The sequence below is a fragment of the Passer domesticus genome, chromosome 3, assembly GCF_036417665.1.
Source record: "Passer domesticus isolate bPasDom1 chromosome 3, bPasDom1.hap1, whole genome shotgun sequence".
NCBI lineage: Eukaryota > Metazoa > Chordata > Aves > Passeriformes > Passeridae > Passer > Passer domesticus.
Window position 1 is genome coordinate 116403030 of NC_087476.1, and position 14862 is coordinate 116417891.

Here is a 14862-nt window from a genome sequence, read left to right on the forward strand (position 1 = left end):
GAATGTCTTGAGCTGTGCTGTGAAAGTGGCAGTAATGCCACAATAGTGGCAGATGGCCCAGGCACCAGTTCTGTTTCAAACACTGGCTGTTCATGCCTTGTGTCCTTCAGTCCAGTGTGAGCCCTGAGTGTGCGTCACTGGTGTAACTGGAGAGTGGCAAATGGAGGAATTGTCTCTGTGAGGGACTTGGATCCTTGGCTTTTGGACTGTAGTGTGCTTCTCAGATGGGAATTTGGTCAGGTGCAAGGTGAGAGTGTTTGACCTTGGTATCAAGTAGAATCATGGCTTGTATTCACTTGACTTTCACACCTGATCCTGTTCCTTGATTTGCTGAAAACCCTTTGCAATCTCTTTCCAGCTTCATAGTTTATGTGTTGGTATAGCTGCAGTAGGGCATAAAAGCTTGTTTGGCAGTTCCACTTGCTTAGTCAAGAGCTAATGGCTAATTCAGCATTTTTAGGAAAAGCAAAGTACAGCTAGCAGACCAATTTTATTGAGCTAATTTTATTGACTAAAAATAAATGACAGCCTGAAATACCAGTCCAGTAAGCGTTCTGAACAAATATTCTGTGATGTAAGATTATTAGTGGAGCGGTCGTCCTAGTGGTGGTGATAAAGAAATTGCTCTGCTCTTCTTTACACATTTTTTACATTAGGTATTCATGCATCTTAAATAGGCTGGAACTCCATATAATTTTTTCTGAACTTCTTGCTTTGAAATAGCTTTGGGTAGTTCAGTGCTTCCTACAGGTCATCTCTTAGGAACTGCGGTTCCTTGTGCCTAATTAGATTTGTCCCTTTGCAAGACAGTTTAGGAAGAATTTCGTTTTTCCTACATATCATCTCTAGGATTCTTGCCACAATAGAAGTACTGAGAACAGTGGGGTTTTTGGTACCTTTCCAGGCAACTAGAATCAGGGGAACTGGCTGCTGTGGAGTTTGCTTTGTTTGAAGATTGAGATGTAGTGTTAGCTTATTTCAGCCTGGGTTTAGAAGTTCAGAAGGGCCTATTTAATCATAATGGAGGTGAAATTACTTGGAATAAAAGAATCCAGAGAGCCCCAAATTATAAAGATTGTGATTTTTAAATCACAGTAAGTTCAAGGTTTGTGTATAACATTAAGTTCTTTTATTTATGCTAGCTGGTACAAATGCTAACTAACTGAAAGCTTCGCATTGCCTTGTTCGTAGGAAAGCATGTTACATGAGGTATTTTTGTGTGAGATGAACCTGAGAATTCAACTTTGATCTCCAGCATGATATGTAGTTGCACTGTAAGCACTTTTGCTTTGGTGTTTGTTGGTATAGTATCAAGTCTTTTGAACTGTATTTGACATTGCCATAGAGCTTTGGAAAATAATGTGCAAGTTTTTACCTATACATCTTAAGAGAAAACATCTAAATGTATTTAAAATTATCTACCCAAAATACCCTATTGCAATCTATTAATTTAGCTTTTCATCAGGGACATGTTACAGGGTAAAACTCTAAAATTATTGTTTTGCAGTTTAAAGACTGTAATTTCACTCCAGAGCCAAGCTTACTTGTTTAAATCTGCCTTAAGTGACACAGCCAACAAATCTCCTGAGTAATGTTAATGAACAGAAGTTATTATCTGTCCTTTCTTGCAAATAGAAATCAGTAGGTAAGTGTATAGGATCCTTTTTGAAAGTGAATTCAGATGATGTATATTCATTTTTTTCGTATTTTTAAGGAAAAGCTTTGTAAAGGAAGTACTTGCCACAAGAAATACTTGAGTCAGTGAAAGTATCTGTAATTTAACTGCAAAGTATCTTTATTTCCTTGGTGAGTTGCGAGGTCTGTGAATGACGCTAAAAAGAAATTTTCCTGAAATCCCAGCTTGTATGGATACTGTGTTTCTGTATCATACCATTCCCCTGACTATTCTTTTTTCTTCTTCTCTTAGACTCATGCTTTGCTGTAGTAATTAAGATTATTTTTAGTCTTGTTTTCCCATTGTGCAGCCAGAGAAACTGGGCAGGAGTGTAAGCTGACATAGCAGATTGAGCTGTGTTTCTTGACTCTTTGGTCAGAACCCTTGCATTCATGGACTTTCTTTCTTGCCCTTGCTGTCACCAGTGTGTTTAGGAAAAAACAACTTTTATGCCAACAAAATCTGAACAGGTTGTTGCTTACAGGAAAACAAGAACTCTCCCAAGCCTCAGAGTGTCTCCTTGTCTCTGTTCCCTGTTTGCTCTTCCCTGTTCTCAGGGCTGCATTTCCCCAGGTTGGTTTGCAGACAGCAAAGGGAGAAACAAGCAAAATCTGTGGTGGGGTTTTTGAGGATCAACAGTTGGTTGGAGTGTGGTGCTGGTAACACCAAGGTTGTGGGTTCCATCCCCAGCCTGGCCATTCCATTAAGAGATGGACTTGATCCTTGCGGATCACTTCCAATTCAGAATATCCTGTGATCTAGAAATAAAGCTCAGCAGTCAATAGGAGTCATGTGTTGTCTTTTGCTGCCACTTAGAGAGCTCAGGGAATAAAAGTCAGCCTGTTAACACTATGGTAATGTGAGCCTATGTCAAGTTCTGTAGAAGCACATACGTCTTCCTGGCATTGCCTCTGCTCTTCTTTTTTCTTGGCACTTTGAACCTCTTTAAAAGATAGACATGCTCAATTTATTTAAAATTAATCATATAATTGTCCTTCTCACTTCCTGATGTCTGCCAGTGAGGATTTCAATGATAGGTGTTAATGCAGGAGGCAGAAATAAATCTTGAATGAGCTGCATAATTCAATTTTGCTGTCCACTCTGTAAAACCGTCTGGGGAAAGTATTGTAGACACTGAACTGGCTGAAATATTGCTGTTACCTTCAGCCAAAATTAACCTTCCAAAATTAGATTAACTTAGAAGTCAAATCCTTTGTTTAGTTTTTAGTTCGTATTTTCACTTGAGTTCCTTTGGAGGTGATGATTTCTAGGGCTTTTTTTTAATAAGGCTGTAAATTTAGCTCTGTCATGTTTCCCCTTTAAAAGTAACATTATGCTGAGATGGCTCCAGGGATCTGGTTCTTAAGGAAAAGGTGAAATAATAGAAATAGCACCTTTTTCTTTAACTTGGATTGATTCTTGTCACTTAGGTGTCTTGTTAATTTTTTAATTAATAGTGGAAGCCAGCAATAAAAATATCTGAGAAGGAAAAAACCCTCAAAATATTTGTCAACAAATTTGAGCAAACAGAATGTTTGAATATGCCTCAGACATTAAGGTTTTCCTTGAAGTCATAAGGACAGAAACATTTTACTGTGATTTTAAATTATTCATCACCTGGATATTCAGTATGAACTTCATTAGTGCTCCCCACAAGTCTTTCTTTGTTTCACTGCCCCATTCCTAAATATATTTAACTGAGAGAACCTGTGCTAGTTATAGGTGAATTGATGTCTGTATTGCAAAAATCCTGTCAAGTGGGGTTAGAATTACCATTTCTGTTTGATTTTTTTTTCCTGACTGACACTAGTCACAAAGACCTTTCAAAGCTACTGTATACATGTTTTTTCAAAGTGATTACTAAAAAAGGAAATTATTAGACACAGGCATCAGCTACAACATCCCTAATGACAAAGCTTTCCAAAAGAAGCTTTATGCAGCTGCTCACCAGCCTGCCTCTTAAAGAATGAATGTTTGCCTCTGACAGTGTGGTGGTAATTACTGTTCTTAGCAGAATTTAGGTAAGATGGACTTCAGAACACACAGAGTTCAGATGGAGTTCAGAATGCAACTTGATACTTATTGGAAAATAAAAGGAAACTCCTCTCTCTTTTCACAGATATGAATGCACACCAGTAGCACTGCGGGTGCCAAAGCAAACCGCTGCAAATGTTGGTGTTTGATAATCCTAGAGAGGATTGTTTCATACTCACAGTCTGAGCTACAGAATGCAATATCTTGGAGTGATGGCTTTAATTTCCCACTAGAGGAATAGGGATGCAGTGGGATCAGGGAAGGAAAGAGCATAGATGCATCCACAAAGGCAAGAGAAGAGCGTGTGTGGCTGGGCCTTACTGTGAATATCAGCTACATGAAATCCATGTCATAGATCATTTTCTAATTTAGGTATAGTCAGTCTGCACCAGGTGCCTTTCATATCTTCTAGTAACCACTGAAAAATTTAAGAGCAAAAATAACTCCTTTTCAGCAACGGCACTGAAGTCTTGCTGGCAGACAGACTTTTCAGTAAGCCATCTGAGAGCAAGTTCACATGCCAGGTTCCCATCCATCACCATATCATTAGGGCAGCCCAAGGCACATGGCTTTTCTGATTTTGAAGCATCAACCCTCAAAGAGGAGTTGCAGCAGTTCTCAGCAGCAGAGTGTTTAATCTTATTTTTGAGTGGCTCTGCTTCTTGTATGAGACCCTGTTGGGCTCAAAAATGCATAAATAAAATTGATTTTACTTATTGGTTACAGTCACTAGATACAAAGAAGCAGAACTTTGCATAGGTCAGCCACTGATCCCATACCAATAAAATGTTAATTTCCCAACATACTCCTGCAAGCCAAGTTTTGAAGTCGTGTACCTTCATCTCAATCTCCATTAATAGCTCTGCACATACAGATGTGGGCAGATGAATAAAAGGAGTGGTCAGCCAAGGACACTGGGTTGAATCTGGTAGTACCCCTTTCCAAAGCAAGAGTATCAGTCATCCTCCAGCATGGGATTTCACCAGAGGAAGCAGAGGGTGATGCATGTCAGGTGGTTTGGTAGGTGTTTGCCAAGCCCACTCCAGCAGGTGACACACTGTCACACACTACTGGCCCAGGGTGCATGCTAAATCCAATCCTGTTGTTCCTTCCAAATAAATTTTGACAGGACTTGTTCTGACTTGTGCTCTGGAGAAGAGATTGGTTTCTTTCACTAGTCAGGTCTGTTTTGATCCTTTTCAGAATGGTCATTCACTTTCCAAAGAAGACTCACACTGATAGACCACCTGTAAATCATGGCCCTTGCTGCCTTTTTATTGCTTCCCTGCCAGCCTGCAATTCAGTTTTCATTAGAGCTGCCTAAAGCCAATAAATGTAAGCTTTTACCATGCAGACATTGTAAGAAATAAGAAGTCCTGTGGATTTTAAACAAATTATAGGCAGAATAAGATTGTAATTTGGGATGTAGACTGACTTAAGAAGTTGATTCAATTGATGTGGCATAATAGTAATTCAGCATAATGTGCTCATGCCATTAGACTTGCACAGAAAAGTGCTCCAAACAGCTATAATGAATAGTGTGGGTTTTGAAAACCCGAGAGAGCAGTTTCACCTGGAATCATAACTGGCATGTCTCAGAATGCTTGCTTTGAATTTAAGAAAATTCAAAAAGTTGTATCAATTTGAGTAAATTTCAGTACCACCTTGGGTAAAATTAAATTTTAGTGTCACTCAAGCACTTCTGGAGATGTAGAGGTAAAATCTGCTTCACCTGTACAACTCTGGAGGAAACTAACTGTGATTCAAGGAATCTGCGTTATGCTGTGCATGGAAAACATACAGAGACTTTCCCAAGATGCTAAAAATCTTAGTCCTGGTATTTTTTAGTGCAATTTAGCTGCTTAAAGAAGCTTGATTCTTACCTGCTTAGTTCTAAAGTCATTTAGGTACCTCTAAACATGGCCAAAGGAGTGTTGTATGGAGGGTGCCTGTGGAATTCACCCCAAGGCAGCTCAAAACTCCTGACTTTCTGAGCTGAGGAAAAAAATGAAAAGAGAACCCAAAAAGGGAGGGAAAGCCATTGCCTAAACAATGACCAGATAAACCACAAAGCAAATACCCCATGCAAAAAAGGTGGAAGCTGCCTGAGAGTGGCAGTTTTAAAAGCACCCATGATAATGGCCCCTCCACACACAAGGTTCTCATTTTCCATAGGCTTATGATACAGTAACAATATTGGGGGGCACAGATAGATTTGGAATACAATAACATTATGGATTACTCCAGGACATTCCACTCCTTATCCCATATCATCTGATTAATGCCCAAATTAATACATTTCAACTGTAAACACATGTATGTATACATATCTACATAAAACAACTTCAGTGATCACTGACCATCCCCCAGATATGGGCAGAGTTAATTTGGTCCATGACTGATGTGACTGGACAATTGTCCATGGTAATTAAAATATGCAGTGGCAGTGACATTCAGCAACCAGTGGTACATTCCAACCTTACAGGCTGTTCTCACCCCTAGTCAAATCCCCCTGAGGTGCACAACATGCTTCCCCATCCCTCTGCTTAACCCACCAAGTGTAACCAGGTCCTTGAGCAAAAACAATCCCACGGACAGGCTTGCCTTTGCTCAAGGCAGAATGAATCCAAATATTCTTTCCTAACTTACCTCTCACATGCACAACAGGGACTTTATCTCTGCCTGCTGTACCCAGGGGTTTGGATTGGGCAGGGCCAGCTCGGTTAGTGGAATCTCTGGTGTTAACTAGCCTTTTGCTAGTGGTGATGCAATTCCTCCCAGTTAAAGCCCCTTCTAAATCCTCCCCCCTTAGATGTAAACTGAACTAGTTTATGAAAAATGTCCCAAAGAGTTGTTTCTTGGCCTTGTTTTCTAAGAAGAACCAAGACAGGATAGAGGCTTTGGAATGTGTTTTGTCTTTCTGCCTATTAGGGCAGGGAAGACTACTGGGAAAACTAGCTGTGAATGCAATAATAGGCTGCAAAGCTACAAATAAATGTGTAAAAGTACAGAGAATATATAAAAGAAAAAAGGCAAAAAATTAGCCAGCATCAGTGTGACTATTGCAATTGTGATTTGCCATTTTCAGACATGTTCTGTCTTTATTCTCCTAAAAAGTGCATACACAAATTGTCTGCAACTTGAGCAAGGTCTCTGGCACCAGGGACAGTCACATTCTAGAGGCAGTTATCAAATTTGGCTCCTCAAGGAACCTTTGCAGAGCTTTGACAGTGTCTAATTTTGCAGGGTTTTTTACAAGGAGAGCCCAGCTGTCTGGGTCTTTCAGCAGAACATAATGGGCCAGGTGATCCCGTCATAATTACTGACATTTCCTCTCCCAAGTTTTTCCACAGAAATGAGATCCTTCAGGCACCAGGTAGTCTCACAAGCAGTCAGTCTTTTCCCCATTGCTCTGAAATCACAACCACACAGAATGACCTGAGGATATGTGCTGGAGATAAATGTGTTCAGATCCACAGGTGACATTAGATGCTTCCTGAGGGGCCTGAAATATCACTTGTGATATTGAATATCACATGCTGTTCTGCTCGCCTACTTTACTCAAATCTGCTTTATAATATCTTGAAATATATGTCAAGGTGTTGAGGAAAAGAATTGAAGCTTCATGTTTTCTTTATTAGAAAAAGAAAAAGCCCACAAAAGACCAAGATGTTTCTGAGCAAGTTATATCTGGTGAGTGGAGAATTGATCTGAGTCTGGAATTGGTGGAGGTGAAGGTATTAGCTGTAATCTGTTATGGTCCCCCATAATTTCGGATTGCTGTCTCCAAAGCAATGGTACCTCATATTCTATATGAGCTTGAATGTGCCTAGGCAGGTAACGTTGGCATATGTCACATAAAAAAAACCTGCTCCCTTGGAGCTCAGTTTGTAAATTAATTTTCTATGTTGTGGCTAGTGGCTGTCCTTGTATCTGACCCAGATAATCCAGTCCTGGTTGGTGATTGAGATGCAGTGCATGTACTGGATGAAGCAGAGCTGCCTTAGCTTGCAGCCCTTTTCCTATGAGTTCCCATCTTCTACATTCCAATCCTAACTTACCTCCCTATACAGTGTCTTAATTCTTCTTTGCCAGTAAAAAAAAACACCCAAAAAAGGGAAGTAAAACCCCACAAGGAAGAAGCAGATCCAATGAAAAGTTTGAGTCTGATTTTTCTTGGAAACTTGTATATTTTCTTACCACTTTCTGTATAAAACATGTCCCTGGACAGGGCCTTTCTCCAACCTGAAGTCTCTATGGGACACCACCACTTATCAGTGCCATTTCAGCCCATCTTTATTTTTGGCAGCAGGATGTAGTTAGACACAACAGCTGGCTTTTCTGCAGTATTTGGTATTTTGAAAAACCACCTTGGAAGTATTTTTTTCTTTTCAACACATCAGTGGAAATGTCCAAAATAGAGAAAATGGGTTAATTTGGAGAAGGATCTCCAAATGTCGATTTTCCTTTGCATATGCCCAACAATTTATTTTTAGGAGACAAAGGCAGGAGGACATGCCCTCTCTTTTCTGCATTCCAGCAGGCTCCCTTTGCCTTGTCTTTTAAACAGATCCTTGTTTTTGTGATCACAGATTGGAAGCAAATGATGTGCCTGTCTGCTTGCTTTGGGGTAAAGTCTTTCTTGGGAAATGCTGACTGTGCAAATACCTAATTACAACATAATGTGTTCTTTTAGGCTGAGGGAATGTGCTTCAATCTGTCTGGCTTTAGGGGTTTTTTGGTAATCAGATTTGTATCCTATAGAAAGAGCTGTGATACCTGTGTATGCTTTGCCCTGTGGATAATTCAAATCAAGATCTGATTTAAAGCCTGCAGCACTTAACATTAGTCAACAGAATAATTATGTGATTGGTGCAGGGGGAAACTAGAATCTGTATTAAAGGAGAGAGGAGCCTGTGTTAGAAATAAGATGAGCAATCCTGCTTCTGTCACCAGTGATCTTCTGTGACCTTGTGGTAAAGCTTTTACTGTCTGATTGGCATGTAGGTCTTGAAAGGGTGGTATTGTTTCACAGAAAAGGAGCTGTTGTCTAAAAGGATCCCCAAAGCCTTGTAAGATTTATCTTATTAAACTTTCTGGTGCTTTCAGCTCTGGCATATTGTATGGCAGGTAGTATTTCTAATGCCAGTTTTAAAATGTATCTTCTAAAGTATTTTAAGCACTGACTTTTTTTTTTAGGAAATTTCTAGAAATAGCAGTATGAAAGCAAAAGCTTGAATGTTTTTACTTTCTTAAAGTACCAGAGTTGATGAGTTTTTAAACACACCAAATTTTAATGAAAAAATCCAATTCTTGCTAAGCTCTGCTATTGGTCTCTGAGGCTATCACTGTTAGTAATGGATTAGGAGAACAATGTCACTGAACTGAATTCCTCTTTAATGTGCCACAATTGAAAGGATGATAAGACTTTCACATTTCAGAAAGCTTTTTGATTATAGTAACTTTAATAACTTTAAATTAAGTTATGGCTTTACATTAAAATGTATAAAATTATGAAGTCCCCACATCACAAAGTAGTGCCAAAATGATTAGAATGACTTTGTTGTGCTGATGAATTGAGCACAAGATGAGCACTGGCCTATTGCTAAAAAGGTGAACCCTATTAAAATGATTTTTAATAAGCTTTTTAAATGCTCTCCATTTTGTGATTCACATAATTAAAAGGGAGGGAAAACTACTCAGACTGGGTAAAGAAAGAAAAGCCTTTGGGCTTTATACCATTTTCTCCATTTTAGTTTCATTTGCAGAGTTAAAACTTGCAGGTACAGCTGTCATAAATTTGAAGTTAGAGGGCTTGAAGGGGCTTGAAGGTTGTATTGCCTCCAGAGAGGGCAAACACCTTTTCTTTTCCTAGTTTGGATGAGTTTTTAACCTGGCTTTCTGTCCTTGTTTTGTACATGCAGAGTATTTCTGTTCTCTAAGCTGGTGTTCCTGAGAGTGAGTGTTTAGCCAGAACAACCAACATGATCAATGTATGAGTTGCCCATTTTTACATCTCTGTTACAGTGCCAGGGTCCTGTGCCCTCACACCAAGCTGTTTACAAATGTATCATTAGGATATTTTCCAGCAAAACAGCAGCATAGCAGGTTAAATGCCATTAGTGAAATGAAAACTCCAAAGTGCATTTAGAAGAACACTGATTACCAGACTAAATAATCCAGAACAAATGGCCAGAGTCTAACAAACAAAAATGAGTAATAAAACCAAGCATGTTGGAATATTTTGGCAGTTAACTAGTTTTTTCTTTTCTAGATAATCATCCAAACCTAGTAGCTATTACACAGTGATTTACATGCCAGGGACAATGCTGCCATCACTAGGAAATCACATCATTAATATGTATAAAATTTGGACCTGTGAAGGTAGCTTGAGCTTGCCAGTCTCTGCTAAGAAATTTTTTTTCAAGGACACATCAAAAGAGTTCTGTAAATAGACAAAAATTGTATTTGCTGCTGGAAATGGACTTTAATACAAAAGATATGGAAGCAGCTCTCCTCCTGTCCACTGAGTGCTGGCAGAGGAGATCCTTTCATCCAGCCTTGCTCCTACTCCAGCTGCTTGCAGTGGCCTCCTGGGCTGCAGCAAAATCCATGCTGAGTCTCTTCTGGATCTTTAAGGAACTCTTCATCATTTCTGGCCCTTGGTGTTGATGTGCTCCTGCCCCTCTCCCAACTTTCTGTGACTCTCATCCTCTCCTTCTCATATCTGAGTTTGGGAAGCATCTTTCCATATGTTGCAAGGATCACTCTTTTGTTTCCTGTCACTTTCTTCCACTTTGCTGTCCATTGCAGCCCACAGGACAGAACAGGCTTCCCCTGCAGTGCCCTGCCACAACTCTTTGATCACTGCTTGTGATGTGAGCACTTGTGCCATCAGTCAATGTTTCCTCACTACAGGGGAACACTCCCAGCCAGCATCTTTGGGCAGAGCAGCCTGTGTTTCAATGAGGCAACAGCTTCTATGTGTCAAGGGCACAGCAGCTCTGGGCAATATTAACATACCAGCATTGCAAACAGGGTAAATGCAGATCTGGGTTTTATAATATGGCTAATTTGTTCAGAGGTGGTTGTTGAAGAGCACATAATGTCAAGCCATATGGCAGGAAACCTTCATACAAAATTAATTCCATCATTATCTGTTAGTATCTGCTTGCTGCCTTTTTCCCAAGGATCTTTTTTGTGTTCAGAGAATCTGTGATTTTCACTCAACTCTGGAGCACAGATGTGGAAGAGAAGTGTACCTGCTGTTCCTTGTGTGTCACATAAGTGTATGCTTAGAGCAGAGGGATTTTTTACTTTGCCATTAGAGCTATCATGACAAAACAATGAGTAATGGCTTTAAAGAAAAGGCATGACAGTCAATTATCTGGCCATACATACCAAGGTGAATGCAGTAGGTCTTTTGATGTGTCCAGTGAGATATTTTGGTACCTTTGAGCCTTTGGTAGTCATAAACTAGAATTATTGCAGTAACTCTTCAGCACAGTGCTAAAACGCTAACAGAATGCTATGTTTTACATTTAATTTTCTACCATATTCATCCTTCAGGAATTACTGGTTTGGGACTTTTTGTAAAGAGCCTTCCTTTGAGAACTAATTATGAAAAATGTTTCTCTGTTTTTCACTTTAAATTACCTCTTAGTCTATTGTAGTGCTTCTTGAAGGCATTTTTGTAATAAATTTTTTTCATGAACATGAATGCAACCTGTGGAAGATCTGAATGAAATACAAAGTTTCACCATTTCTGCCAAGAGAATAGTTTTTGTCTCAGCTGCTTTTTTTGTTTGCTCTTTTTAATGTTTGTTCTTCTTCTTTCTGTAATATTGAAACAGCTGGTTTCTTAAAAAGATAGCAGATTGTTATAGTTTGGAGGAATTATTCTTGAGAAATGAGTGAATAATTAGGACAGTTTCTTCAACAAACCACTTCCATGACCCCAGAGCTGCTGCATTCAGATAACTAAATGTTGTGTTCTTCAGAGGAGAATGTGCTTCTCTGGCTTGCAAATATATTTTCCCTGGAATCCAAGACCTGTGAATGATTTGAAAGTTATCTCTTTCTGTGGTCAGTCTGTAGTACAGAAAAGGAGTTTATCCCTGTGCTCCAGATGAGATTTCCCTTGCAGGTGTTTGGGTGACACTGGGTGCATTTGTAGTATCTATCTGATCAAACCTTTTGCCTAGTGTTTTGTTCAAAAGTTCAAAGGTTATATTTGTAAGTTATTAAGTCACACATACCTGGAAAGTTGCATCCAAATGAGCCCACATATAATGGAAGCTTTTTCAGGTTTGTGAAAACTAACTGTTGATGTTACCAGTTTCTCTAGGTACGAATATGACTGCAATTTGCAAGTGGTTAAAGTGGTTGGTGAATATTAACTTATGGGAAGGAAAGGAAGTGTCTCCCATGTGCTTCTCATTAGTAAGACCCTAAAAAAAAAAAAAAAACAACAAAAAAAAACAACCCAAAACAAAACAAAACCCCCCCAAAAAAAACAGAAAGGAAATTTTGAGGGCAACTCAATGAAAAGATACTGGTTCTGACATAATATGGAATTTGCAAATCTTTCTGCAGATAGCCATCATCAAAACAAACCCCAATGAATGCAAGGATTGTGGAAGCTTTATGAGGGGAAGATTTTTAAAGTCTTTTTGTGTCCATTTGTTGTGAATATCCTGCAGCATGGATCTGAGGTTTGCACCTGCTGTGTTTGCTAATGCTGGACAATAGTATTAGCACGTCATGATTACCTGGCTGCAGAATAAACTAGGAAGCATCATGCAACCACAGAATAAAAGAATTGCCAAACTGGGCATAAGAAGGAAGTGGAAAACACTTCTTTTCTGCTTTTCCTGAGCTTAATACAGACATTTCAGTAGACTTTTTTATAAATGCTGATGGTTATTGCAAGGACTGTTCCACATCCCGTGGAAATAATTTTGGGGTTTTTTGCTGTTCATTTAATTTTTCAAAGTGGTTGTAATAAATTTGATCAAGTAAACCTTATGACATTTTATATTTCATTCCACAGAAGTACCTCAGGAGCTTTTTCTCTGCAATGCTGAAATCTCCATCATCTCCACTGAACATTGATAAAGTGGGGCTAACGTTGTCAAAATACACCATCTGTGAATTCTCACCCTTCTTCAGGAAAGGCGTTTTTGACTACAGCAGCCATGGGACCAGCTGAGTTTTGGGCCAGGATCCTTATCCTGGAGGAGTATAGTTGGAGTGGTGCCTTCACTTTTGTGCAAGAGGAAAGAGGGAAAGAAAAAACCATGTGTCTCCTCCATACCTGGAAAGGTGCATCCAAACAGAACCAGTTTGGGACAGCCACGCCCCCACGCTCCCCTGTGTCCTTCACCAGCTCCCAAGTCAGTGCCTGCATTCTCCTGGCATGGAGCATACAGACATTTCTGTGTAAGTTGGTCTGTTAATACTGTACAGAGATTCTGACTCTTGTAATGAGTCTGGATCCCCTTCTTGGCAGCACTGCTTCCTTCCCATTTGCTCAGATAATTTGTTCTGGCTGTTTGAGAGCATCTCATGTTTACCATGGCAGCGTGTCATGCTGACAGAGGGTTTCCGAGTGGCCTTTTGGTTTCTGTCCAAGCTGTTCCTCAAAGAACACTTCCTCTTTTGTTTCTTTACAGTATAGTGTCATGTTTAAGATAATGGTCATACTGCACTGTTGTTTCATTTTCTTTCCCTTCTAGATACACTGAGTATTGACTGTATAATTGTATAGTTTTTCTCAGAAGAATTAAAGGGCCTGGGTAACTTGAATGCTTACAGAAATATATGCAGCAGGAAGAATATAATTTGAACCCTGTCAGAGTCCTCCATACTTAGTTGTTTGGAGGCTGAACAAATCATTCACCATTATTAAAAAAGCAAAGGAAGCAATAGTTACCAAATAACATGGTCAGCATCTTTTCAGATTTTGTAATCATTCAGACTGGAAACGGAAACTCTGCACTGTACAGAGCTCATAGCTATGCATAAAGCTGATGCAAAGTGCTATATATTGTTTTTTAAATAGCTTCTTCACAATAGTTGTAAAACTTGAGGTTTATTTGCATCAGTTAAAATTTACAGGATTTAAATAATAGTACTTTAAAATGACTCAGGATTTATTCAGACTTGCACATATATATACAGGTAGAACTAATTTTATATTGCTGCAGATTCAAAACTGTATACACTGTGACTGGAATTGAATATGTGTACATGTTAATGTATAATTGGTTGTATAAAAATCAGAATTGAATTACTTCCAGTTATTAAAATGCATAATGAAAGGTATGTTTTGTGTGCCATTTGTTCAGAGTGTGAAGCATTTTTTCTGAGTTGACATCACTGACCACTGGTAGGTTGTGATAATCAAACTATTTCATGTCATTGAAAAATATTATTAAAACCTAAAGTAACAACACTGATGGCATTTTTATTTCATGACCTAAATTATAGGAACAGCAGTGTTTTACATTTAATATGATACATGGATGGTCCTGAGGGAACTGGCCAAGGAAGTGTCTAAGGCACTATTCATCCTATTCAAGAAGTGACAGCACGCTGGGGAAGCTCCCCTGACTGGAGAAGGGGCAACATAACCCTCACTTTTAAAAAGGGAAATGAGGAAGACCCAAGGAACCACAGGCCAGTCAGTCTTACCTCAGTGCCTGGCAAGATTATGGAGCAGGTCCTTTTGGAAACTGTGCTAAGGCTCATGATAAATAATGTGGTAATTGGTGACTGCCAATATGCCTTCACTAAAGACAAGTCATGCCTGACAAATTCGGTGGCCTGGGAAAAAAAAAAACAAACCCTTCCCATACCTACAGGGAGCCTGCAGGAAGGCTGCAGAGAGACAAGGGCATGCAGGAATAGTGGGAATGGCCTTAAGCTGGTTTTATTAGATATTGGGAAGAAATTCTTGACTGTAAGGGTGATGAGGCACAGGCAGAAGTTGCACAGGGAAGCTGTGGGCAGCCCCTTCACTGGAGGTGTTCAAGGCATGGCTGGATGGGGTTGTGAGAAACCTCATGAGAAACACCAGGAGGGTGTTGCTGCCTGTGGCAGGGACATTGGAACCAGAGGACTTTTAAGGTCCTTTCCAAACCAGGCCCCTC

The 14862-nt window shown here is 39.5% G+C and overlaps 1 protein-coding gene across 3 annotated transcripts in view; it reads left to right on the top strand.

Moving 5' to 3' along the window:
* The window catches only part of KIF16B (kinesin family member 16B), a 135339-nt gene extending 120865 nt beyond the window's left edge, over positions 1-14474 (top strand). For 2 of the 3 annotated variants that reach the window (XM_064415400.1, XM_064415403.1), the window contains one exon: positions 12762-14035. In XM_064415400.1, the coding sequence (XP_064271470.1) occupies positions 12762-12920 (159 nt within the window). In that variant the 3' untranslated portion in view covers positions 12921-14035. Of the gene's footprint in view, positions 1-12761; positions 14036-14200 lie in introns of those variants that run through there. The other variant, XR_010359580.1, reaches the window with a different exon arrangement.
* Positions 14475-14862: the final 388 nt, after the last annotated feature.